The sequence below is a fragment of the Ovis canadensis genome, chromosome 10, assembly GCF_042477335.2.
Source record: "Ovis canadensis isolate MfBH-ARS-UI-01 breed Bighorn chromosome 10, ARS-UI_OviCan_v2, whole genome shotgun sequence".
Taxonomy (NCBI): domain Eukaryota; kingdom Metazoa; phylum Chordata; class Mammalia; order Artiodactyla; family Bovidae; genus Ovis; species Ovis canadensis.
The window spans coordinates 50833994-50860559 of record NC_091254.1 but is presented as its reverse complement, the minus strand read 5'-3'; the positions used below and the strand labels follow the sequence as shown (position 1 = coordinate 50860559).

The 26566-nt window shown below is 38.0% G+C and overlaps 1 protein-coding gene across 1 annotated transcript in view; it reads left to right on the top strand.

Annotated features, from left to right (window-relative positions):
- RNF17 (ring finger protein 17) overlaps positions 1-26566 on the top strand; it is a 115493-nt gene that overhangs the window by 13946 nt on the left and 74981 nt on the right. Inside the window, exons 3-11 of the mRNA XM_069601722.1 lie at positions 2463-2554; positions 4939-5050; positions 6161-6241; positions 7550-7650; positions 16503-16674; positions 17857-17933; positions 18843-18917; positions 24144-24454; positions 25559-25648. Of these exons, the coding sequence (XP_069457823.1) occupies positions 2463-2554; positions 4939-5050; positions 6161-6241; positions 7550-7650; positions 16503-16674; positions 17857-17933; positions 18843-18917; positions 24144-24454; positions 25559-25648 (1111 nt within the window). The remainder of the gene's footprint in view (positions 1-2462; positions 2555-4938; positions 5051-6160; positions 6242-7549; positions 7651-16502; positions 16675-17856; positions 17934-18842; positions 18918-24143; positions 24455-25558; positions 25649-26566) is intronic.

Below are 26566 nucleotides of genomic sequence, written 5' to 3'. Positions count from 1 at the left end.
AACTCAAAAATACAATATTTTTTTAAAAAATCACAAAAATTATAAAAAATATATATGAATTTTGCTTTAAAAATAGTGTCTTTTTTGCAAGGTAATAGGTTATAAAAATGAAAATTAAAGAAGTAATAGAAGACTTAAAATTAAAAAAATTTTTTTAATGATAATAGTAAAAATATACGTAGGAATTTCTCTGGAGTTGTTGTGGGCAGTGTGGGGTCAGTTCAGTTTCAGATAGTTCCAGCTTACACTTCTCAAGATCTATAGGCCCCTTCCAGTGTAATCGGTGCTAACTACAGGGTTTTAATCTATTGCACCTGTCACTTCCAGGTTCCCTCTGTTTATTTTGGCTTCTTCTGTTTTTTGCAGGTCTCTTCAGTGTCTAATTTCCGTCCTGACACAAGGGGGCGAAGGTGGTCACTTATTTAGGCTCACTCAGTCGTGCTGTGGGGAGGGAGGAACGCTGCAAACAAATATCACTGGCTTGTGTGGGGAGTGCTCGCAGTGTCTGGGCCACACTGGGTTTGCCCCAACTCGTGGCATGTGTGCTTTGCCAGTCTACACTGCTCAGGCTCCAGGTTGCTCTGCAAGGGAACTGTCTAATGCAGGCCCTGGGTTGCATGCACTTCTCAGGTCTAAGCCGCTCAGGTTCAGGATCTCGGGTACTCCACAAAGGCGCAGACTCGTTTGGGCCTGCATTTTGTGCCCTTCCCAGGTCCGAGCTGGTCAGGCGACCAGGTGTTTGGCGAGTGCACTCTCCTTAGATGTGGTGCATCTTATCACCTCCCCGGTCCCAGCTGCTCGGTTTACTGGGTGGCAGCTGGCGCACCATTTCAGGTATGCCATGTGTCTCTTCTGGGGAGCTGATCTCTGGCTGCGACCCTCCTGGCAGATGTCAACCATCCAGAATCCCAGGAAGTCTTGGTTAGCAACTGGAAGCCTGCTCGCAGTTTGGTAGGGATGCCCTCTCTGGGGCTGAGTTTGCCCCTTTCTGGCTCTTGCTGCCGCCCACCTGCCTCCGGTGGAGGATGTGCTGGTCCGCAGCCGACTAGCTCTTCTCTGGTATTCTCACAGTCCTTTGTTCTGTGAGCGGGCCTGCAGTGCCTTAGGTTAGGGCTTTTCGAGAGAGAGTTCTCTCTCTCTCTCTTTTTTCCCTCTCTCTCTGGCTATCCCACAATTTGGGTTGCTATCTCACGTTAGTTCCCTCCGATTGCCCTCAGGGTATTCAGGCCTGGTCCTTACCCTAAGCAATGCAGCCCGCTCCTTCCTGTTCAGCCCCACCCCGCCCCGCTCGCTGGTGGCGGATATAAGCTTTTGGGCTATTTCTCTGCTGGAAGTTGCCGTTAGGCACGTAATCTGTGGGTTTTATTTATTTTTCTTCCTGGTTATATTGCCCTCTGAGATTCCAAAACTCCCCACAGAACCGCTGGTGAGAGGTTTTCCTGGTGTTTGGAAACTTCTCTTTAAAGACTCCCTTCCCGGGATGGGTCTCCATCCCTAGCTCTTTTGTCTCTCTTTTTATCTTTTATATTTTGTCTTACATCCTTTTGAAGACAATGGGCTGCCTTTCTGGGTGCCTGATTTCCTCTGCCAGCATTCAGAGGTGGTTTTGTGGAATTTGCTCAGCATTCAAATGTTCTTTCGATGAATTTGTGGGAGAGAATGTGGTCTCCCTGTCCTATTCCTCTGCCATCTTAGGACTGCCTCCTATCTTTTTCTTATTAAAGTTATTCCCAAGTATTTTATAGTTTCGGACATACCCTAAGATAGCATTGTAAAAAACTTTACAGTAAAATTTTAAAGTAATGCTCCCAAGAATTTCCTATAGAAGTGTGGTAAAGTATAAAGAAACCTGAGCGCCAAAGAATTGATGCTTTTAAACTGTGGTGTTGGAAAAGACGCTTGAGAGTCCCTTGAACTGCAAGGAGACAAACCAGTCAGTCCTAAAGAAAGTCAGTCCTGAATATTCAGTGGAAGGACTGATGTTGAAGCTGAACATCAGCTTTGGCCACTTGATGCAAAGAACTGACTCATTGGAAAAGACCCTGATACTAGGAAAGATTGAAGGCAAGAGGAGAAAGGAACGACAGAGGATGAGATGGTTGGATGGCATCACTGACTTGATGGACATAAGTTTGAGCAAGCTCCGGGAGTTGGTGATGGACAGGAAAGCCTGGCGTGCTGCAGTCCATGGGGTCATAAAGAGTTGGACATGACTGAGCAACTGAACTGAAAATATTTTAGTTCTGTTTACTTATTTTTAGTTCTGTTTAGTTGATAGTTGCCAAATTACCGATTTCCTCAAAAATTAAAATAGGATATAAATGTCACTTACATATGTTTTTCTTTGACTTAAAGATGATGTAAGGATCTTTTCATTTTTCTATGAATAGTTTTTTTGAATTCTGTATAAACAATTTACTGAATGATTTTTTGGATTTTTGTTTTTAATCTTTTGTCCTAAGGTTGCTACAACTATAAATACAAAACAAAAATACTGCCCAATAGATGGATGTATTAAAGAAGATTCATTTATGGAAAAAATGCAGCCTAAAAAGTATGTTCCATGTGCACTTATTTTAGTATTTAAAATTCATTGATATCAGTATCTCTAACCCATTGTTTACAGAATGCTCTTTAAGTTTATAATTTGTCTGAGCTGTTAATGAAGTGAATAATCCAACTTCTAAAGAAGCAACATTACTATGTCCTCATTTAAAGTGAGGGGAAACAATTCACAATTACCATTTCTTCACCCTAGTTAATTCTTTTAGTCTCTTTTGCATACCTCAGCTCTTCCAGATTCTTTGTTGCTCTGTGGTTCTTCATGGCCTATCGGATAAAATCCAGAATCCTTTAGGCTAGCATTCCTGACTTTTCACATTATTGCTGCAGGTCCTCTGTCCAGGTTTAAATGGGTGCTTAGAGACCAACAGAACAGTTATTTATTTAGAAAATAAAACCACTTGGCTAAAGTCTACTTACTGGTTATTGATAGAGCCAGAGGTAGAATTCAGGCTCACTGAATGCCAGTACTGCCCCCACCTCCTCTATTTGTATTCCATCAATCACTTCCTCCATAACCTCTGAGTGGAATGATTAGGAATCTTTGGGGCCATAACAATTGGGACATCTTCAGGAATCTAGCAGTTGACTTACCAGGTGAGGGAGGCTGACTTTTTTGTTAAAGAATGCTAAGCTTTTGAACTGTGGTGTTGGAGAAGACTCTTCAGAGTCCCTTGGACTGCAAGGAGATCCAGCCAGTCCATTCTGAAGATCAGCCCTGGGATTTCTTTGGAAGGAATGATGCTAAAGCTGAAACTCCAGTACTTTGACCACCACATGAGAAGAGTTGACTCATTGGAAAAGACCCTGATGCTGGGAGGGATTTGGGGGCAGGAGGAGAAAGGGACAACAGAGGATGAGATGGCTGGATGGCATCACTGACTCGATGGACGTGAGTCTGAGTGAACTCCGGGAGTTGGTGATGGACAGGGAGGCCTGGCGTGCTGCAATTCCTGGGGTTGCTAAGAGTCAAACACGACAGAGCGACTGAACTGAACTGAAGGATTATGCACCCACTTCAGAGCTTCCCTGGTGGCTCAGACAGTAAAGCGTCTGCCTGCAATGTGGGAGACCTGGGTTCGATTCCTGGGTCGGGAAGATCCCCTGGAGAAGGAAATGGCAATACACTCCAGCACTCTTGCCTGGAAAATCCCATGGACGGAGGAGCCTGATAGGCTACAGTCCATGGGGTTGCAAAGAGTTGGACACAACTGAGCAACTTCACTTTCACTTTCAAGGATTGTGCACCCACTTCAGAGGAGGGAGCCCCTACTCAGCTGTAGCCAGTTTCTGCTACGTGTTAAGACATCCCAGTGGTGCCAGGTTATCCATCTCAAGACAAAACAGAAATCTGGAATTTCTTTGTGAAGCTTTCTTATTTTTTAAACATGAAAGCCAAATCTGATTGTACTTTTGTCTGGATGCATATAGTGTCAAATATGGTTGTAAAGTGAAATTTTACTTTCATAAGTAGATGAATCTGTTTTAGGTATCCCAATTTTTTCCAAATTGCCAGTTTTCAAATTAGATCCCCATGTCAAGTATACTTAGGTTAAAAACTCCTGTTTCCTAATTTCAGTAGAGTTTGGTTTAAATAGTGATATGCTTTAAAATAGAAGTGTTCCTTGTTACATGATGCATTGCCTTCCTGATTTTTCTTTAATATTTTGAAACAGGAATTGAATGATGGACTCCTTATGGCTAATGCATTCACATGTTTTCAAGAACATGGATATCCACTTTTTAAGTAATCGAATGTTTAAAAATTACTTTATCATTTCTTCCTACGAGAGTAACATTCAGTTATCATAGTTTCTTCTGTAAGCTGTTTTAGGCTATGATTAACTTATTCACCAAACACAGTGTGCTAGCCGACGTAAGGATATAAAGGTAAAAAATAGGCAAAAACTCTATCATCTATGGACAAGAAATGCAGCTTGCTTTTCATTTGAAATTACCTGGTAAATTTATTACCTCATTAGTCAGGCCTATAAGTACATTTTTTAATAGCTGGCATTTGTGTCTATACTTACTTTAACTGAGTTTAAGACAGTTGAGTGATTATCAACATCACTACCGAAAAATGTCAGGGAAGGAGAAAGGATTAAGAAATTAAAGCCCAATTTATACTATAAGCTATTATTTTTAGGAGTTGGTTAAGAAGTTGAATTCTTGATTAAAGTTAGCTTTTATATGAAAACATGTCTAGTAATGATTTTCCTCTCTTTGCTTTTCACAGGTAATTGAGAACTCATTGTAAATGTCCTTATAAGTCATCATAAGAATTATTTTTAATAGAGTGTAAAAATCAAAATAGAAGATTAAAACCGTTATATTAATGTTGATACTTAGAATAATGTACTTGACATTTTCCAGGATGAGGAATTGTTCTCAGGACTTTGAAAAGACTGCTCATCAACAAACTGTTGGTTTAGAACATTCAGCCTCCACACCCAGGACTGTTTTGAACCCATCAGCTGTAATAGAGGTATGAGAAATGTAATTTATGAAGTGAGATGAAGCCAAACATTTTTACTTTTCTCTAATAGCTTGACTTTCCTGTGCTCTCAAGGGTCCTATAATTCAGATTCTTTTGGGAAGTTTAAAGGTAAACCTGCACTCCTTGCTTCAGTCTCTTATTTTATTCTAAACTATGCCTCAACAATTGTTTTCTTTCCAAGTCAACACATTCTGCCTTTGATCAGCTGTTAGTGCTCTTGATATTTACCTGTATTCCCTTTGAACCTAGTTATTGAATTCAGATTTTATGAAACTTGTATAAAATAGAAGTTTCCAAATTCTAAGTATGATTTTCCAGTTATTTTAATGGCAACTAAAAGACCTAGTGGCACTTACTGATGATGATGTAATTCTTGTTGGAAGATTGAATTTTATCAGTTATGGCTTTTGATAACTTTAAATAATATATTCTTTTAATTGAAGGTTAGAAACAGAATAAATTCCAAAGTGCTGTTGAGTGGAATATTAAGTCATTTCATTAAGGAGATTATTGGTGGGCTGGGGGAGGAAAGGGCACTGTCTTCCGTGTTTAAATCTTTTTTTTTCCCCCATAAGAATTTTCTTTTGTTTTTATCAAGGAATTTCTGTATGTTAATTTTAGTGTTTGTTTTTTTTTTCTTTTCTGGCCACACCACCTGGCATGCGGGATCTTAGTTCCCCAACCAGGGACCAAACCCGCACCCCCTGCATTGGTAGCATGGACTCCCAGCCACTGGACCAGCAGGGAAGTCCCCAGTGTTTAAATCTTAACATAGCCTGATTATAATCTTCATTTTCTTAAACTGTTACTGTTTACATGTATTATTTATGATCATGATAATTTTTTTCAGGTAGTTTTGAGTTGCAAAATGGTTATAGGACATAATCCCATTTTTTCAGAAAGATACCTTAAAAAAAAACCTGGAATACTATCAGCAAAACTCTAAAATGTTCATTGTTGCATGTTTTCAGATTGCTGTAATGGATGGTTGCTTTTGTAAACAAAATGGTAGCTTGATGTTTTTCCAACTGTTACAGTCTGTCTAAGCATCTGTTTTTATATTTTGTATTTGTATGTGGTTCCTCTCTCCCTTCTTAGGAAAGTAAAACTGTGGAAGAGATCGATGAAGCATTGAAGATAGCAGGCCAAAATTTTGAACAATTAAGTATTGCTGTAAAAGTAAGCTCTCTGGATGATTACATTGTATCCTAAATTAAGACATGTTCCCTTTTAACCTATATCACTGAAGGTAGTAGAGCTTAGCATGATAGGTAGAGCTTACATATGATAATCCAGTGAGAGAGAATCATAAAAAAGAATGGAAAACTCATGGCCTCCTAGGATTAGTTTCATGCCATCTGTGTTGGCAGCCTGCTGAAACTGAAGCTCTGTTAAGGAGCTATAATTTCTGTTTGCTGTGAGCTGAATTTTTTGTCTTGGAAGCATTGCAGATCACTATTCTTATACTGCTCATTATTTGGCTGTATACTGTTACACAGATTTTTAGATTCTTTTCTTTCTTGGCCCATCAACCCAAGAGAGAGACTTCCCTCATTTTTTGACAGAAAACAAGCTCCTTGCACCTACCAACAGCAAATTCACCACCAAGGCATTCAAAAGATTATAGCTAACATAGAATTTAAGAGTTCAACATATGTATTTGCAGAATACATTTACTGCATCTCATATCCCCCAAATTTTTAACCAGTTTTGGCATCAAATCTAAGTCCAAAATCTCATCTAAGTATCTTCTAAATCAGGTATGGGTGAGATTCAGGGTATAACTCATGCTGGGGCAAAATTCCTCTCCAGCTGTGAATGTGTGAAACTAGTAAATTATCTGCTTCTAAAATATTAATGCATTTGTTGAGCAGGCATAGGATAGACATTACCATTTCAAAAAGGAAAGATTAAAAGAAAAAAAGGTCACAGATCTCAAGCAATGAGTCTTTGTTTAAAATACAAGGAAATTTGTGGAATAGTTAACATTTTAATTAAAATATGTGTGTGTGCATATATATATAGGTTTTTTTTGTCTTTAGTGTGTGGCATGCAGGATCTTAGTCCCCTGACCAGGGATCAAACCCATGCATTGGGAGTGCAGAATCTTAACTGGACTACCAGTGAAGCCCCTAATGTTATATTTTAAGTTTTTATAAATTTAAGGAATCCTGCCAGAGAGAAACTTAGCTGTCCAGAATGATCCATTTCCTGTACTGAGTAAAAGTGATGAGAAGTTCAGAAAACTTAGTGGGTTTTTGCCAATTTTATCAGTACAAAGTACTAACAAAGATGTGATCTTGCTGACAAGAACAAAGATTTAAAGTTTAACTATGTGATTTTTCCCATTTTTATCATCTGATCTCTTCTGTTGTTATTTTGAAAAGAGTCCAAAAAGTACCTTTTACTTTTCAAAATTATGTTGAATAACACAATTCCCACATAATAAAAATACCAAATTAGGTCTTTGTATTATCTTTTTCCCAGATGCTTGAACACATACACAGTCAAACAAAAGAGGAGACAGTCTGTCTTAAAGAGGTTCTGGAGAAGCAGTTTGATCAGCTTTTCACTTCTCTTGATTCCAGGTAGTAAGTTAAAAATATAGACTCAGTGCAACTGAAGTTTTTAACATCAACTTGTCATTTTATTTCTCTGCATAGATTGGAAAAAATTAGTAGATTTTAAACAAGTTTAGAAGGTAATGGGTGGTTCCCTTACAAGCTGATGTTTACAGCTTCGAAATGAAGTTAGGCTATTTGTCTTCTGGTCCCAAAGCTGTTAAATAGTTTCTTTCTTAAAGCAGTTAGCACAGAAAAATGCTATCTATTTCTGAATCCTGTTGTAGAATTTTTCATGTACATAATGCCATCATTTTTTTATGTGTTTATTTGCATCAAGAGCAAATAATAATGATTTTTCTAAACACATACCATATGTTTACCATATCCTTTTTAAAAATGTTGATATATATGATCTCAAGTAATCTTTAATCACATTTTGCATTTTAAGAAACAGATTCATAAAAGTTGTGATAAATTGGTATTTAGAAATGGTGCTTGTCTATTTGACTTTTGTTTCTTTTTCTAATTTCTAATTGGAATGCCCAGATCATAGGTTCATCACTCTGAATGAATCAGTTGATATTCTTTATTCCTTGATATTTATGGTATCTCACATTTGGTATTTATATTATCTAAGTGATAGGTCAGTTCAGTTCAGTTGCTCAGTCATGTCCAACTCTTTGTGACTCCGTGGACTACAGCACACCAGGCTTCCCTTGTCCATCACCAACTCCTGGAGTTTGCTGAAGCTCATGTGCATTGAGTCAGTGATGCCATCCAGCCATTTCATCCTCTGTTGTCCTCTTCTCCTCCTGCCTTCAATCTTTCCCAGCATCAGGGTCTTTTCCAATGAGTCAGTTCTTTGCATCAGGTGGCCAAAGTATTGGTGTTTAAAGGTGATAAGTCATGTGCATGCATCTTAAATGTTTTTAATAGTGGTAAATATACATCATAAAGTTTACCTTTTTAACCATTTAAGAGTATACAGTTTAGTGGTGGGGGAAGGGATGAATCAGAAGCTTGAGATAAACATACACTATTATATATAAGATAAATAAGAAACTACTGTATAGCACAGAGAAATGTATTCAGTATTCTGTGATAACCTATATGAGAAAAGAATCTAAAAAAAAGATTATATGTATAACTGAATCACTTTGCTGTATACTTGAAACTAATATTAATATTAGGTTAATAATATTAAACTAATATTAATATAACATTGAAACTCAACTATAGTCCAAAAAAAATTGAAATTTAAAAATGTATAGTTTAGTGGCATACAATAATTTTATGTGTAACTTTTTAAGGACTACCAAATTTTATTCTGTGATGGCCGCACATGTTACTTTTCCACCAGCAGTGCTCAAAGGTTCCAGTTTGTCCACATCCTCACCGACATCCTATTTTCTTTTTTGAAAAGAATAGCCATTTTGAGGATGTGAAGTGGTATCTCATTTTGGATTTTATTTACATTTCCATGATAGCTAGTATTGTGGAGCACATCTTTTCATGTGCTTATTAGTTAACCATTTATGTATTTTCCCTGGAGAAATATGTATTCCAGTCCTTTGCCCATTTTTGGATTGTTTATTTTGTTATTGATGGGGTAGGAATTCTTTATACATTATGGATATCTTTTATGAGCTGTATCGTTTTCATATATTTTCTCTTCTTCCTGTGGCTTGCCTTTTGTTTGTGGTTTAAAATTTTTTTATTGAAATACAGTATTAGTTTGAATTTGAATTACATTTGAATTACAGTATTAGTTTCAGGTGTACAGCAGAGTGATTCAGTTATACATATTCTTTTTCATTATAGGTTATTATAAGATATTGCCTATAATTCCCTGTGCTGTACAGTATGTCCTTGTTTTTTATCTACTTTATATATAGTAGTGTGTATATGTTAATCCAAAATGCTTAATTTGTCCCTTCTACCCTTAAATGTCTGTGGGTCTGTTTCTGACTTGTAAGTAAGTTCATTTATATTCCACATAAAAGTGATACATGACACTTGTCTTTCTTTGTCTGACTTTAGTAAGTATAATATTCTCTAGGTCCATCCATGTTGCTGCAGATGGCATTGATTAATACTTTTTTATGGCTGAGTCATATTCCATCATACACATATATCACATCTTTTTTATCCATTTAAATTATTTCCTAGTCTTGGCTAATGTAAATATTGCTACTTTGAGTACTTTGAACATTGAAGTGCATGTATTGAGTTTTACAGTTTTCATCTTTTCTGGATATGTGCTCAGGAATGGGATTACTGGATCGTATGGTTACTGTTTTTAGTTTTTTATAAAACCTCCATACTGTTCTCCATAGTGAATGCACCAAGTTTCCATTCCCACTGACAGTATAGGAGGGCTCCCTTTTCTCCACACACTGTCTAGCATTTATTTGTAGACTTTTTGATGATGACCATTCTGATTTGTGGGAAGTGGGATACCTCATTGTAGTTTTGATTTCCATTTTTCCAATAATTTGTGATGTTGGATATCTTTTCATGTGCCTGTTGACCATCTGTGTAACGGTCTTCTTTTGCCCATTTTTTAAATTTTTTTTTGAGCTGTATAAGCTGTTTGTATGTTTTAGAAATTAAGCCTTTGTTGCTCATGTAGTTTGCAAATATTTTCTTCCAGTCCATAGGTTGTCTGTTGTTATTGTTGAACTAAATTATTTAGCTGTGCCAGGACTTAGTTGTGGCATGTGGGATCTAGTTCCCCACCCAGAGATTGGACCCAGGTCTCCTGCATTTGAAATCTTAGCCTTGGACCACCAGGCAAATCCCTCCTTTTCACTCTCTTGATAGCATTCTTTGATCCAAACATGTTTTTAATTTGTGAAGTCCAATTTATCTATTTTCTCTTTTGTTGCCTGTGTTTAGGTGTCATATCCAAGAAATTGTTGCCAAATCTTCAATCATGAAACTTTCACCAACTGTGTTTTCTTCTAAGAGTTTTACAGTTTTAGCTTTTACATATAGATCTTTGAGGTATTTTAAGCTACTTTTTGTATATAGTGTAAAGGAAGGGTCCAGCTTCATTCTTTACCATATGGATATCCAGTTTTCCCAGCACCATTTGTTGGAAAGATGGGTCTTTTTTCCATTGAATGGTCTTGGGACTCCTGTCAAAACTCAGTGACCATGTTTGTGAAGATTTATTTCTGGGCTCTCTATTCTCTTCCATTGGTCCATCTGTCTGTTCTTGTGGCAGTAGGAAACTGTTTTAATTACTGTGGCTTTGTAGCAAATTTTAAAATCAGGATGTGTAAGCTCTCCAACTTTGTTCTTTCTCAAGATTGTTTTGGAAGCTTGGGGTCCCTTGAGATCTCCTGTGACTTTAAGGATGGGTTTTTCTATTATGCATGAAGCATCATTGGAATTTTGATATGGATGGCTTTGAATTGTAAATTGCTTTGGGTATTGACATCTTAACAAATATTAAGTGTTCCAGTTCATGATTATAAGAGCTCTTTCCATTTATTTTGGCTTCATTAATTTCAGCAATGTTATGTAGTATACAGCAAATGTACAAGTCTGTTGCAGCCTCAGTTACATTTATTCCTGAGTACAGTCGTCTTTTTATTCTTTTCGTAAAATGAATTGTTTTGTCAATTTCCTTTTCGGACTGTTCATTGTTAGTATATAGAAATGTATCTGATTTTTTGTGTGTTTATTTTGTATACTGTATCTTTGCTGAATTTATTTATTAGCCCTACAACTATTCTTGTGACATCTTTATCTATAAGATTTCCCTGGTGGCTTAGACACAATTGTCTTCTGCCTACAATGCGGAAGACCTGGATTCAGTCTCTGGGTCAGGAAGATCTCCTGTAGAAGGAAATGGCAACCCACTGTAGTATTCTTGCCTGGAAAATTCCATGGACAGAGGAGCCTGGTAGTCTATGGGGTCACAAAGAATCGGACACAACTGAGCGACTTCACTTTCTTCTCTTTCTTTCTTATCTATAAGATCATGTCATCTGCAAAAAGACATCACTTTCTTACTTTTTGTCAATTTGGGTGGCTTTTATGTCTTTTTTTGACTAATTATTCTGGCTAGAACTTAAAATAGTATATTAAGTAGCAGTGGTAAACTCTCACACCCTTTCCTTACTACTGTCCTTAGAAGAAAAGCTGTCAGTCTTTCATCAGCCAGTGTAATGTTAGCCGTGGGATTTTCTTATGTAAGTTTTATACGTTGGTGTAGTTTTCCTCAATTCCTCGTTGGAGTATTTTTGTCCTGAAAGGGTGTTGAGACCGTCATATCCTTTTTCTCTGTAATTTGAGAGGATCTTGTGAGGTGGGGGTGGGTTTCTTCTTTCTGTTAATATGCTATATAACATTAATTGATACTTATACTTCATTTCAGGAGTAAATCCCACTTGGCATGATGTATTATTCTTTCATTGTTCTGCTGATTCAATTTGCTAGTATTTTGTTGAAGATTTTTACTTAATGCTCATAAGAGACACCAATCAATAGTTTTCTGGTAGTGTTTTCTTATGAGTTTGGTATGAAGGTGATGCTGGTCTCAGAATAAGCTGGAAAGTGTTTCCTGTGGCTCTTCAGTATTTTGGAGGGGAATTGGTTTTTCTTTTTTTTTTTTTCTTTGAATTTTTGGTAGAATTTACCAGTGAAGTCCTCTGGTCTGGGCTTTTCTACAGGGGAAGCTTTTGATTACTAATTCAGTCTTGTTACTTTTTATTGATCTGCTCAGATTTTCTATTTCTTCATGATTCAGTGTTGATAGGTGGTATGTTTGTAGGAATTCGTCCACTTCATCTAGGTTATCCAATTTCTTGGCATAGTTATTCATAGCATTGCCTTAAAATTTTTTTAGTTTCTGTAAAATTGATTATGAACGAAACTAGTGGAGGTGATAGAATTCCACTTGAGCTATTTCAAATCCTAAAAGATGATGCTGTGAAAGTGCTGCACTCAATATGCCAGCAAATTTGGAAAACTCAGCAGTGGCCACAGGACTGGAAAAGGTCAGTTTTCATTCCAATCCCAAAGAAAGGCAACGCCAAACAATGCTGAAACTACTACATAATTGCACTCATCTCACAGTCTAGCAAAGTAAAGCTCAAAATTCTCCAAGCCAGGCTTCAGCAATACTTGAACCATGAACTTCCAGATGTTTAAGCTGGTTTTACAAAGGGCAGAGGAACCCGAGATCAAATTGCCAACATCCACTGGATCATCAAAAAAGCAAGAGAATTCCAGAAAAACATCTTATTTCTGCTTTATTGACTATGCCAAAGCCTTTGACTGTGTGGATCACCACAAACTGTGGAAAATAGTTTAAGAGATGGGAATACCAGACCACCTGACCTGCCTCCTGAGAAATCTGTATGCAAGTCAGGAAGCAACAGTTAGAACTGGACATGGAACAACAGACTGGTTCCAAATAGGAAAAGGAGTACATCAAGGCTGTATGTTGTCACCCTGCTTATTTAACTTCTATGCAGAGTACATCATGAGAAACACTGGAATGGAAGAAGCACAAGCTGGAGTCAAGATTGCTGGGAGAAATATCAATAACCTCAGATATGCAGATGACACTACCCTTATGGCAGAAAGTGAAGAAGAACTAAAAAGCCTCTTGATGAACGTGAAAGAGGAGAGTGAAAAAGTTGGCTTAAAGCTCAGCATTCAGAAAACTAAGATCATGGCATCCGGTCCCATCACTTCATGGGAAATAGATGGGGAAACAATGGCTGACTTTATTTTGGGGGGCTCCAAAATCACTACAGATGGTAACTGCAGCCATGAAATTAAAAGATGCTTACTCCTTGGAAGGAAAGTTGTGACCAACCTAGACAGCATATTCAGAAGCAGAGACATTGCCAACAAAGGTCCTAGGTCTAGTCAAGGCTAAAGTTTTTCAAGTAGTCATGTATGGATGTGAGAATTGGACTATAAAGAAAGCTGAGTGCCAAAGAATTGATGCTTTTGAACTGTGGTGTTGGAGAAGACTCTTGAGAGTCCCTTGGACTGCAAGGAGAACCAACCAGTCCAGCCTAAAGGAGATCAGTCCTGGGTGTTCATTGGAAGGACTGATGTTGAAGCTGAAACTCCAAAACTTTGGCCACCCGATGCGAAGAGCAGACTTATTTGAAAAGACCCTGATGCTGGGAAAGATTGAGGGCAGGAGAAGGGGACAACAGAGGATGAGCTGGTTGGATGGCATCACCGACACAATGGACATGGGTTTGGGTGGACTCCGGGAATTGGTGATGGACAGGGAGACCTGGCGTGCTGCGGTTCATGGGGTTGCAAAGTGTCAGACATGACTGAACAACTGAACTGAATGCCTACTTTATTTTTTATTTTAGTAAATTGATTCTTTTAGTAAATTGATGCTTTTCTAGGCACTGTTTCTAAAATTGGTGAATTTTAATCTCAAAGAACCATCTTTTGGTTTCATTGATTTTTCTCTATTTTTGCCTAGCTATTTACTTATTTCCACTCTAATCCTATTATTTCTTCCTTCTGCTACCTTTGGGTTTAGTTTGTTATTTTGGAGTTCCTAAGGTATAAACATAAAGATTGAAGACAGAAGAAGAAGAGGGTGGCAAAGGGTGAGATGTTAGATAGCATCACTGACTCAATAAAATGAATTTGAGCAAACTCTGGGAGATAGTGAAGGACAGGGAAGCCTGGTGTGTTGCAGTGCATTGGGTTGTAAAGAGTCGGACATGACTTAGCAACTGAACAACAGCAAAGGTGTAAAATTATGTTGTTGGTTTGCGATGCCTTTTTTAATATACTTACAGCTATATATTTATTTCTCTCTCAGATCCAATTTAACTGTATCCCATAAATTTTGATATTTTGATTTTTTGTTTTCATTTGTCTCAGAATACTCTCCTTGTGTTACTTTTCTTTGATCCATTTGTGTTTAGGAGTATGTTCTTTAATTTCCATGTATTTGTGGAATTTCCAGTTTCCTTCTGTTATTGAGTTCTAGTTTTCATTCCTTTGTGTTCAGAGAGGATACCTTGTATACATTGTCTTTTAAAACATATTGTCTTTTAAGACTTGTTTTCTTTTTTTAACCTAACATGTGGCCTAACCTGGAGTATGCTACCTGTATGCTTGAGGAACCTTTTTGCAACCTTCTTGGGTGGTCTCAGTTCCTCTTGCTGCCTGAGTGCCAAATTAAGTGAAAGGGTTTTTCAGGCAGCCCCCCTTCCCCCCCACCCCCACCACCTCCTTGCTACCCCTGCACCCCCGCCACAAAGTAGGACATTGCAAAGAAGGCAGTGGCACCCCACTCCAGTACTCTTGCCTGGAAACTCCCAAAATCCCATGGGTGGAGGAGCCTGGTGGGCTGCAGTCCATGGGGTCGCAAAGGCTGAGCAACTTCACTTTCACTTTTCACTTTCATGCATTGGAGAAGGAAATAGCAACCCACTCCAGTGTTCTTGCCTGGAGAATCCCAGGGACGGGGGAGCCTGGTGGGCTGCCGTCTGTGGTATCGCACAGAGTCGGACACGGCTGAAGCAACTTAGCAGCAGCAGCAGCATGCTCCCTTTGGAGGAAAGGAATCAGGAAGTATGCTGCTGTCTCCAGACCAGGACTGCACCACACTGAGGAAAGGTCTGGGAAAAGGACAAGAAATGAAATGTCCTGCTGATAAAGAAAGTGGATTTTTTTCCATTGCACATTTGTGTCATTGCTGTATACCTTTGTCCATTCTCCAGTTCTAGAAGGTTATTGTAACCAATTCTTAGCTGTCATTTGACATCACCATTGAAGAACAAGGACTTCGAGTCTCCTAGTCTGCCATTTTGCTAACATCACTCCCTGGGCATGAATTTTGGGGAGAATCATCTGAAACTTATCAAAATGACCATTTATCTCCTAAATAAATGATTTTCATAAATTGTATATGTAATTGCTAAAAATTTTTTGGAATACTTCTTCACCTGCAGAGCATGTGTGTATGTTAGTCATTCACTTGTGTCCGACTCTTTGCGACCCCATGGACTGTAGCCCACCAGGCTTCTCTGCCCTTGGAATTCTCCAGGCAAGAATACTGGAGTGGGTTGCCATGCCCTCCTCCAGGGGATCTTCTCAACCCAGGGATTGAACCTGGGTCTCTGGCATTGCAGGCAGATTCTTTACCATCTGAGCTATCAGGGAAGTCCTTGTAGAGCCCGTGGCACATTCTTATTACTCTTCAGTGTGGCAAATTCCCCGTTTTTGAGGCCAGATTTGATTTGAGGAAGTCATTTTATTCATTTACAAGATGAATAAAATGAGCAATAATTTTTGGTACAAAATATCTTAATTTCCATAATAAAGTAATTCCACTATAGGTACAAAGAATTTTTGAGTAATAAAGGAATAACTTCAGTTTTATAACTGATAGCTTTGAAGATTATAGTTAATTGATATCTAAGTTTTGGTTTGGTGAAGTCTGTTTTAAAGTCTTATTTCAAATTCATGTAATATGTATCTGCCTATGAAATTTTAAAATGTGTAGGTAGATCCTCGTGAGAAATGAATACAGATAGACTTTGTAATGGCACAAGTGACTGCAAGATAGCCAGGATTCTCTTACTTTTAAAAGTGGTAGATTCATCTAGGGTTTGTCTTACCTCTGCAGTTCTGTGACACCTGTATCTGGAACATAACTATATTCTTCTACAAAAGTTACTTTTTCTCTGGTTACATATACATAGCTTTCAACTATAATAGATTTCAGTTCAGTTGAATGTCTCATGAACCATATTAAAATTTAAGTTCATGAAACTGAAATTACCTTTTCAGTACTTTTGAGTTATGATACATTTGCTTTCATAGAATTGTTTATGAAATATTGAAAAATAACTTAATTTTAAATGAAGGAAGAAGAGCCTGTGTGAAGAGTTAGTGAGAAATACAGACAATTATTTATCAAAAATAATAGTGACTAAAAGCTACATTGAAGCAAAAAAAAGTGATTTGGATGCAGCTATGAAGATAGCAAGAGAATTAAAATCTGCACCTTCTCTAAGGATATATTGTGACCTAAATCAGGTAATTTTAATAGTTTGTAATGTGAATTATTTCTGTGGTAGCTTACTTTACCTGCTTTGGAATATGATATCTAAGACTTAACTGCAAGAATTTGCTTTTCAGATTATCCTAACTTTGGCATCAATTTAGAATTCTTAGGCATTTAAATTCTAAGATAAACATTAATAACTTTGTTTGACCTTTTATTACTATTTGCCACTTAGGGAAAGGGTGCAGTAAAGTCTTTATAACACACAATCTGAGAACAAATAGGATGGTATTAAGTCAAAAGTTGTTTCTAGGACACTTGAATAAAAAACAAGAACAAATAAGAGTAGCAAAATAAGTAGGACTCTGTTTTTATAGACAGGTATGACTGTCAACTCTTAACTTAAAAATTTATCAAAATGCTGTTTAAGTTTTACTCCCAACCCCCGACTCTGTGAGTCAGGATACAAGGTGCTTCAACCCTGTCCTGTCATCTAATCATGTGCCTGGAGTTGGGCAGAAATAGAAACATGTTTCTTGCTAAATTGTTTGCCGGGAAAGGGTTACCATCAGTCCTCTTTGCTAATTTCTGTCTTGTTCCCTTGAGGTATAGATCCTACTCTATTGTCTTGGAATCTTCAGGATCTCATTCCCCACAGATAATCAGATGTTCGGAGTGAACTAAGGTGTAAAATAGAAGCTCTTGGTTTACCTGCTTCCAAAGTCTTGAACTTTTAAAGTTTTTGAACCGTTTTACTTGACCAGGCCTCCATCTAGCTGTAGTTACAAGAACAGTAGTAGTCTATTCCTGTGTATTACACATGAAACATTAGGAGGAGAAAAAAAGTAAAATTTGGTCTTCACCCTAGTTAGCCACATTAGGAAGATGGGGGCAGAAAAAGAGAGAGAGAAACGTTTGAGGACAGCAGTGCAGGCGCACAAGTGTGATCAGAATTTCCCCTGATTGTGTAGCTGTATCCCATTATTAATTAGTTGTTATCATTTGTTGTTATATCTTAATACACATCTCCAAAAGATTTTAAATTTCTTTGGGGAAATTTGCATCCCTCCCTTTGCTTGCCTAAAATCAGACCCTGAGCACATTAATGAAATACCTAAAGAGTATAGGTTTTCCTCTGAAATCTTGCTCTGTTTCAATAGTATTTGTAACAAAACAAAATGCACATACGAGCAATACTTCTCTTTTGATTCTAGATTATCCGGACTTTGAAGTTAACATTTGAGAGTGACTTGTCACAAGTCAGCTCTCTAAAACTAAGGACGTCTCCCAAGTAAGTAATTGTAATTCATATAAAAGTAATCTATAATTCAGAAGAGTCTGATAAAATTAGAATCTATGTTTATTAAAATAACAAGCAATTATAAATTGAAAATTTGAGTAAAAAATATTTCCCAGATTAGCATCCAAATTAAGTGTGATTTATGAATTTAAAAGTTGTTTAAATGCTCTTTCAGAGTTTTTCAGTTCAATTCAGTCACTCAGTCGTGTCCGACTCTTTGCAACCCCATGAATCACAGCACGCCAGGCCTCCCTGTCCATCACCAACTCCCGGAGTTCACCCAAACTCATGACCATCAAGTCAGTGATGCCATCTAGCCATCTCATCCTTTGTCGTCCCCTTCTCCCCCTGCTGCCAATCCCTCCCAGCATCAGGGTCTTTTCCAATGAGTCAACTCTTCACATGAGGTGGCCAAAGTACTGGAGTTTCAGCTTCAGCATCATTCCTTCCAAAGAACACCCAGCATTGATCTCCTTTAGAATGGACTGGTTGGATCTCCTTGCAGTCCAAGGGACTCTCAAGAGTCTTCTCCAACACCACAGTTCAAAAGCATCAATTCTTCAGCACTCAGCTTTCTTCACAGTCCAACTCTCACATCCATACATGACCACTGGAAACACCATAGCCTTGACTAGACAGACTTTTGTTGGCAAAGTAATGTCTCTGCTTTTGAATATGCTATCTAGGTTGGTCATAACTTTTCTTCCAAGGAGTAAGCATCTTTTAATTTCATGGCTACAGTCACCATCTGCAGTGATTTTGGAGCCCAAAAAAATAAAGTCTGACACTGTTTCCATTGTTTCCCCATCTACTTCAGAGTTTTTAATGTTAGCTAATTTTTATTAGAGAAAGTAATAAACTTACATTAGAACACTTTTTATGCTAAGTATTTAATTTTAGGTTGAATATGAATTGCAGTGAGATCATCTGTATGTTCAACAGTATGGGAAAGATTGAATTTGAGAATTCAACACGGTAAGTATAAGAATGGCAACATGCCGTTAGTGTTTGATACGGCCTAAGGGACAGAAATATTAGATCAAACAAAAAAATTGATCTTTATGTATAGAACAGACTTTTGGACTCTGTAGGGGAGGGAGAGGGTGGGATGATTTGGGAGAATGGCATTGAAACATGTATAATATCATATAAGAAATGAATCGCCAGTCTAGGTTCAATGCAGGATACAGGATGCTTGGGGCTGGTGCACTGGGATGACCCAGAGAGATGGTGTGGGAGGGAGCTGGGAGGGGGGTTCAGGATTGGGAAGTCATGTACACCCGTGGCAGATTCATGTTGATGTATGGCAAAACCAATACAGTATTGTAAAATAAAAAAATTGATCTTTAGTATAATGTTGATTCAAAAGTTGAAAAATAATGTAAGGGCAAAATGGTTTCTGTAAATTAATGCTACATAAAATATTTAAAAATTAAAAGACCTAGAAAGGATTAGTATCCAATGATGTATGTGTCATTTTTGAGATTCATTTATTCAGCCAGCGCTGAACACTGATGTACTAGCCTCTAAGTGTTGAAAAGTGAAAGTGTTGACTCAGTCACGTCTGACTCTTTGCAAACCTATGGACTGTATAGCCCTGTCAGGCTCCTCTGTCCATGGGATTTCCCAGGCAAGAATACTACAGTAGGTAGCCATTCCCTTCTCCAGGGGATCTTCTGGACCCAGGAACTGAACCCGTGTCTCCTGCATCTTCTCCATTGGCAGGCAGATTCTTTACCACTGAGACATAACACCCTAGATACTGAGATTTATGCAGAGAAGTTACAGTAAATAAAGAATGACATATGTAAATAGTAAAGTACATAATTGCTTTGATAGTAAAATGTGCAGTCTAATGGAGATGCAAAAGAAGGGAATGATCAGTTTTTTGCAGGGTACCAGGAGACTTGGAAAGAGCAGATTTGATTTTCCCCCATTCGTGAAAAATGAGTAGCAGTTGAAAGGGAGAAGAGTAGGGAGGCAGCATCTTAGCAGAAAGACATTTATGGGCAGTGAGATAGTATACTGTGTTCAGGAACCTGCATGTAGAATATTGTTTGACAGAGGATACATAGAGGCTTAATCTAAAAACTTTGTATGCTCTGGTGTTCTTTGAACTTTATTTCCTAGACCTGTGCTACCCAGTATGGTAGCTGCTAACCATGTGTGGTTATCTAAATTTAAACATAAATTAAAACTAAATAAAATGAAGATTTTAGTTCTTTGGTTGCACTAGCCACATTTCAGGTGCTCAGTAGCTATATTTGGTTCAGTTCAGTCACTCAGTCATGTCCGACTCTTTGCGACCCCATGAATCGCAGCACACCAGGCCTCCCTGTCCATCACCAACTCCCGGAGTTCACTCAGACTCAGTGTCCATCGAATCAGTGATGCCATCCAGCCATCCCATCCTCTGTCGTCCCCTTCTCCTGCCCCCAATCCCTCCCAGCATCAGAGTCTTTTCCAATGAGTCAACTCTTCACATGAGGTGGCCAAAGTACTGGAGTTTCAGCTTCAGCATCATTCCTTCCAAAGAAATCCCAGGATTGATCTCCTTCAGAATGGACTGGTTGGATCTCCTTGCAGTCCAAAGGACTCTCAGGAGTCTTCTCCAACACCACAGTTCAAACGCATCAATTCTTCGGTGCTCAGCCTTCTTCACAGTCCAACTCTCACATCCGTACATGACTACTGGAAAAACCATAGCCTTGACTAGATGGACCTTAGCCGGCAAAGTAATGTCTCTGCTTTTGAATATACTATCTAGGTTGGTCATAACTTTTCTTCTAAGGAGTAAGTGTCTTTTAATTGCATGGGTGCAGTCTCTATCTGCAGTGATTTTGGAGCCCCCAAAAATAAAGTCAGCCACTGTTTCCACTGTTTCCCCATCTATTTCCCATGAAGTGATGGGACCGGATGCCATGATCTTCGTTTTCTGAATGTTGAGCTTTAAGCCAACTTTTTCGCTCTCCTCTTTCACTTTCATCAAGAGGCTTTTTAGTTCCTCTTCACGTTCTGCCATAAGGGTGGTGTCATCTGCATATCTGAGGTTATTGATATTTCTCCCGGCAATCTTGATTCCAGCTTGTGTTTCTTCCAGTACAGCATTTCTCATGATGTACTCTGCATAGAAGTTAAATAAGCAGGGTGACAACATACAGCCTTGACGTACTCCTTTTCCTATTTGGAACCAGTCTGTTGTTCCATGTCCAGTTCTAACTGTTGCTTCCTGACCTGCATACAGATTTCTCAGGAGGCAGGTCAGGTGGTCTGGTATTCCCATCTCTTAAACTATTTTCCACAGTTTGTGGTGATCCACACAGTCAAAGGCTTTGGCATAGTCAATAAAGCAGAAATAGATGTTTTTCTGGAACTCTCTTGCTTTTTCCATGATCGAGTGGATGTTGGCAATTTGATCTCTGGTTCCTCTATCATATTGGACAGTGCAGCATATTTTCATTATCATGGAGGATTATGTTGGATAGCACAGGTGTAAATAATAGCCATTAAAAGATTTTCAGAATGAAAGTAAAAGTACTTAGGTTACATTTGTAAAAGGTAACTCTAGTGACCATAGAGAATTTTTTGGAAGAATATGAGGCTGGAGCTTGAAGGATGGCTTAGGTTATTATATGACCTAGCATATAATATTATATATTATATATATATATATATAAAATATGGCTAGCAAATAAATGATGAGAAACCAAATGTAGGTCGTAGCACTGGAAAGGAATAGGTAATGACAAATGCTAAAAAAGGAAAAGTGGTGAAACTTAGTAATCGTTTCAGTGTGAGGAATGAGAAAAAGGGAGGCATTCCAATGATTTATAGGTGTATCTTTGGTGACTGAGGTGATGAATTGTGGTGTTACTTACCAAGATTGGAAATATACAAAGAAAAGTTGGGAGGGGAAGATAGTGGGATATGCTGAGTTCCTGTTTTTTACTAGGTATCTGGGGAGAAACCTCTGGAGGGGAGTTACAGGATTCGATTCTTGGTTTAGGAGTAGTCAGAATATAAATGGTTTAGAAACTCCCCAAAGAAAATAAGTTTATTCATTTGAAGATGGTATGGCTCCTCGAGAAATCATCCTTCAAGAAGCATCACATTCATTACTTTGGGGAACTAATGAGGGCCTGGCCCACAGCATTACAAGCTCAGAAACAGACTTGAGCATATCTACTCTAAACCAGGTAAACTCATGTAAGCCAAGTTCACAAAACTAACACATGATCTGAATGCCAGTTTATTAACTTAAGGGACAGATAGTGTTATCACAGGGATTATTAACAGAATACTTATGTTGGCATTCTTTTCCAATAACCAAACAGACACAGAAAGCCACATCATCAGAAGTTGCTTCATGGTGTTTTTGGACTAAAGGGAATAAGATATATCAAATAGCTGTGAAGAGTGTTGATACTAGTCAGCCTGCTGTGTTCCTTGACCCCACAGGGAAGACCTCACCAGAGGCCTCAAGTACTAGGCCTTTGGCTCGAGTCATCTTGGCCACACATGGACCCCTGGCCCCTGTATACCTCTGTAACTTGACTTTCTGCACTTTCATGGATGATCATCCTTTCCAGTCAGTACATTCTTCTAGATGTTTTCATAACTTGAATATGGTTACTGTCAAATATTTTTGATACCAAAAGGTATTATCTTTAAGCATCTGTACTGATCTTGCCATAGTTTTAACTCCGAAGTCTTTTAAATTTCTCCCTAGATTTTAGGGAAAGTATCACTCTAGCCTGCCTCTGCTGATGACAGGTGGTAATTAAAGAATGGGTTTGCATAGTGAAAACAGATATTGAAGTGGGTCAAGGAGAGCGACCTAGAAAAATATTAAATTTCAAGACAGGGAAAGAGTAACTTACAAACCAAAGGAAACGAAGAGGGAACTGGGAGAGTGATACTCTAGAAGTCAAAGGAGGAGAGGTTTGTGAGGCAGGAGTTGGTTGACAGTGTTAAATGTAAGGTCAGATAAGAGTTGTATAAAAAGAAAAGTTTTAGATTACAAAGTTGTGTACATATATGTATACTTAGGAGGTGTTTGGACCTTTGCTGCTAAGTCACTTCAGTCGTGTCTGACTCTGTGCGACCCCATAGACGGCAGCCCACCAGGCTCCCCTGTCCCTGGGATTCTCCAGGCAAGAACACTGGAGTGGGTTGCCATTTCCTTCTCCAATGCACGAAAGTGAAAAGTGAAAGTGAAGTCGCTCAGTCGTGTCCCGACTCTTCGCGACTCCATGGACTGCAGCCTACCAGGCTCCTCTGCCCATGGGATTTTCCAGGCAAGAGTACTGGAGTGGGGTGCCATTGCCTTCTCCGTTTGGACCTTTAGTCAGCATGTATTAAGAGACAGATAAAATAGGTCTGCTGAATTCAGTAGGCTTGGTAGGTTCTTATTTCTGATTTCATTTGGCTTCTTATATGGTGATCTGTGAAAAAGCTAAAACCTTCATGGGTTAACTAGAATAAAGGCTTCTGAGACTCAATCTCATTTCTTTGATAGAATTTCTATACTTATAGATTAGATAGCTTTAATCTGTGTGAATTTGTAAAGATAAAAAAAATAAGGGATGAAGTGAATAATCAGCTGCAGGTTAGTGGCTGTTGAATAATCATACCCAAAGGATTCAGACTAATCATCATTTTAACCCTATATGTAGGTTTCTAGAAATTGTCTCAGGATTGTACCTCTCAGTGCTTCCTACACTTTATTTTTAAGCTAATGAATTGAGAGAAATAATCTTAGCATAATTTAAAATCAAACACCAACGCCAAATCAAAGTTTGAACAATTAAAATTGAAAACCATATCCGCTGTTCTTTTAGGATCAGATAGTTGTAACATGACTATGGCAAGTTCTTTCTTCAACTTCTCAGTGATTTTCTGTTGTTTTGACCTTTTAAAGCTTGTGGACTTCTTGGGAATGGGCAGAAGTTTCTTTTGGGATAACGGGAATGTCGTAAAATGAAGTTATAGTGATGGTTACACAACTCTAAATTTAGTAGAAATTATCGGATTTTATAGTAAATTATTTCAGTGTTGCTGTTTTTAAAAATACCCATGGGACACCTGTACATCTTTAACTCTTTGTATGTATGTGTCACAGTACTGTCATGTGGAAAGGAAATGGTTTTAAAGTAAATCTAAAAAATTATGATTTAAAGTAGCCTCTGTATTTTTAAACAGATGTGATCCTCAAGAAAGTGAAATGGAAAAGAATGGTCACAAGAAATACAATTGTAAAAAGGAATTTTCTTACGGTGGTACATACCTATCACTAGAAAAGAAAAAGGCTGACATTTCTGTCCTAACTAATGAAGCCCCACTGACTTCTTCACAATGGGAAAACAGTGACATGGATTTGGAAGCTGACTTCCAGCCACAGAAAGAGGTTGTTGCAGCAACACTCCCTAAAACCATTGCTGCTCTACCTCAGGTGGGATCTAGCCCTGATGTGATCATTGAAGAAATTATTGAAGAAGAAGAAAACCTGGAAAGTGAGTAAAAATACAAAAACAGGGAAACAATAAATCATGTCTGGAATTGGAAACAATATTAATACCTGTTTGTCCCTGACCTTAACAAACCATATGTCTATTATCTTACATCTCATTATGAGTAAAGCTGTTGATCCCATGCCACTCCTTTCACATTTTCCAAAGTTAGGATATTTTTTAATTTTAATGCAATAATATAGCTAAACTCTAATATTTGGTTTAGTCAGTGTATTTGACTTTTTAGCATTCCACATCATGAAGTCGTGAAGTTGTTCAGTCATGTCCGACTCTTTGTGACCCCATGGACTCTAGCCCACCAGGCTCCTCCATCCATGGAATTTTCTAGGCAAGAGTACTGGAGTGGGTTGCCATTTCCTTCTCCAGGGGATCTTCCCAACCCAGGGATCGAACCCGGGTCTCCCGCATTGCAGGCAGACGCTTTACTGTCTGAGCCACCAGGGAATCAGCATTCCACATGCAAATCTCTATAAAAGATGAAAATACTATAAGTAAGTGCTGTTAGTAGAAGCAGTCTGATGACTTTGTTCTTAAATTTAAGAAGAGAATATCCTAAATTTTTGTCCTGAGATGCAATCCTTTAGAAAAATAAACTGTCATGAATATTGGGCTTTGCTGGTGGCTCCAATGGTAAAGCGGGAGACCCGGGTAACATATAGAAGCATCTATTTGGTAATGTTTAAATGTATCTTGATTGTTTGATTAGATTTCTAGTGTTGGTGTTCTCACCATCAACATCAGTGAGATACTGCTGGGTGTAGTTATACTGTCAGTTGTCTTTAGGGCCACTTTAAGAATCAGCTTTGGTTTTCTCCTCCCTGCCCCCACTCCCAATCTGTTCCATTGGTTGACTTCCCAGAATGATACAAAAAAAAAGACAAGCTGTTTTTTCCACTATATTATTATCATTGCTTATCTCAGTAAGTTAAGAAAACTATCAGGACTTTGCTTGCTGATACATAAGGGTCTTAACCAATCCAGTATTTCGCCAAATTTAAGTAACAGCTTCTTATGCAGTGTGTTAAGTATGGCGTTATCAACATAATAAAACTAACACAGTTGCCTTTATTTCCTATTTTGATGAAGCATGCTTCACAGATTATTTTGTTGAGACACCTAGATATCCAACAAAGCCTCTTCAGAAAAAGTCATCTGTTTCTTTTGGATCAAAAACAGGTACTTTAACAACTCTGAACTTGAGGTAGCAGAGTTTGATGTATATAAAAATGTTATATATAAATTTATATAAAGTATAAAGTTATATAAGTAACTTACAGAGAGTGAAACAGTGAGTAAAATGAATTTTATTAATAACTAAAACTTTTTTTTTTTTTTTGCTGTGCTGCATGGCTTGTAATATCTTAGCTTCTCCACCAGGAATCAGACCCAGGCCTATGGCAGTCAGAGCTGTTAATTCCTAACCACTGGACTGCCAAAGAAATTCCCAAAACTTCTTTTTTAATGTTAAAAATCCTGGCTGTTATTGGCAAAAACATTTCTGAAATTTATAACACTTCCCTCAGCTGTCTCCCCAGTAACACATACTTATTGCTTTACCTTATCCTCAATATGGGTGTTATTCTTCATGATCTGTATTGGATAGGTAAAATGACCTATTTGTTCAGTTTTTTATCTTGTATCTATACTTCAGTTCCTCCTAATCACTTTTACTAGATTTATTAGAACATCTGCATTGTTTAAAAATTAAATATATTAAATACCCTGTGACCCTTTGCCCCTAATCTACTTCTGTTCCATTTAGTCTATTCCTCCTTTCTAGAGTTTCTTTATGCATATTTGAACAAACACATATATATTATTTTTCTCTTAGGTTTTGTTTTTGCACATAAAACATAGCTTGCCATACACACTGCTGTATTCTTTCCCTTCCTTTCTCTTTTTTCTTTCTTTTTTTCTTTTTCTGTTTTTGGCCATGCCATGCAGCGCATGGGATCTTAGTTCCCTGACAAGGGATAAAACCTGTGTCCCTGGCAATGGAAGCATGGAGTCTTAACCACTGGACTGTCAGGAAAGTCCCTTAATTCCTTCCTCAACATTATACTCTGGAGATCTTTTCATATCAGTAAAAACATT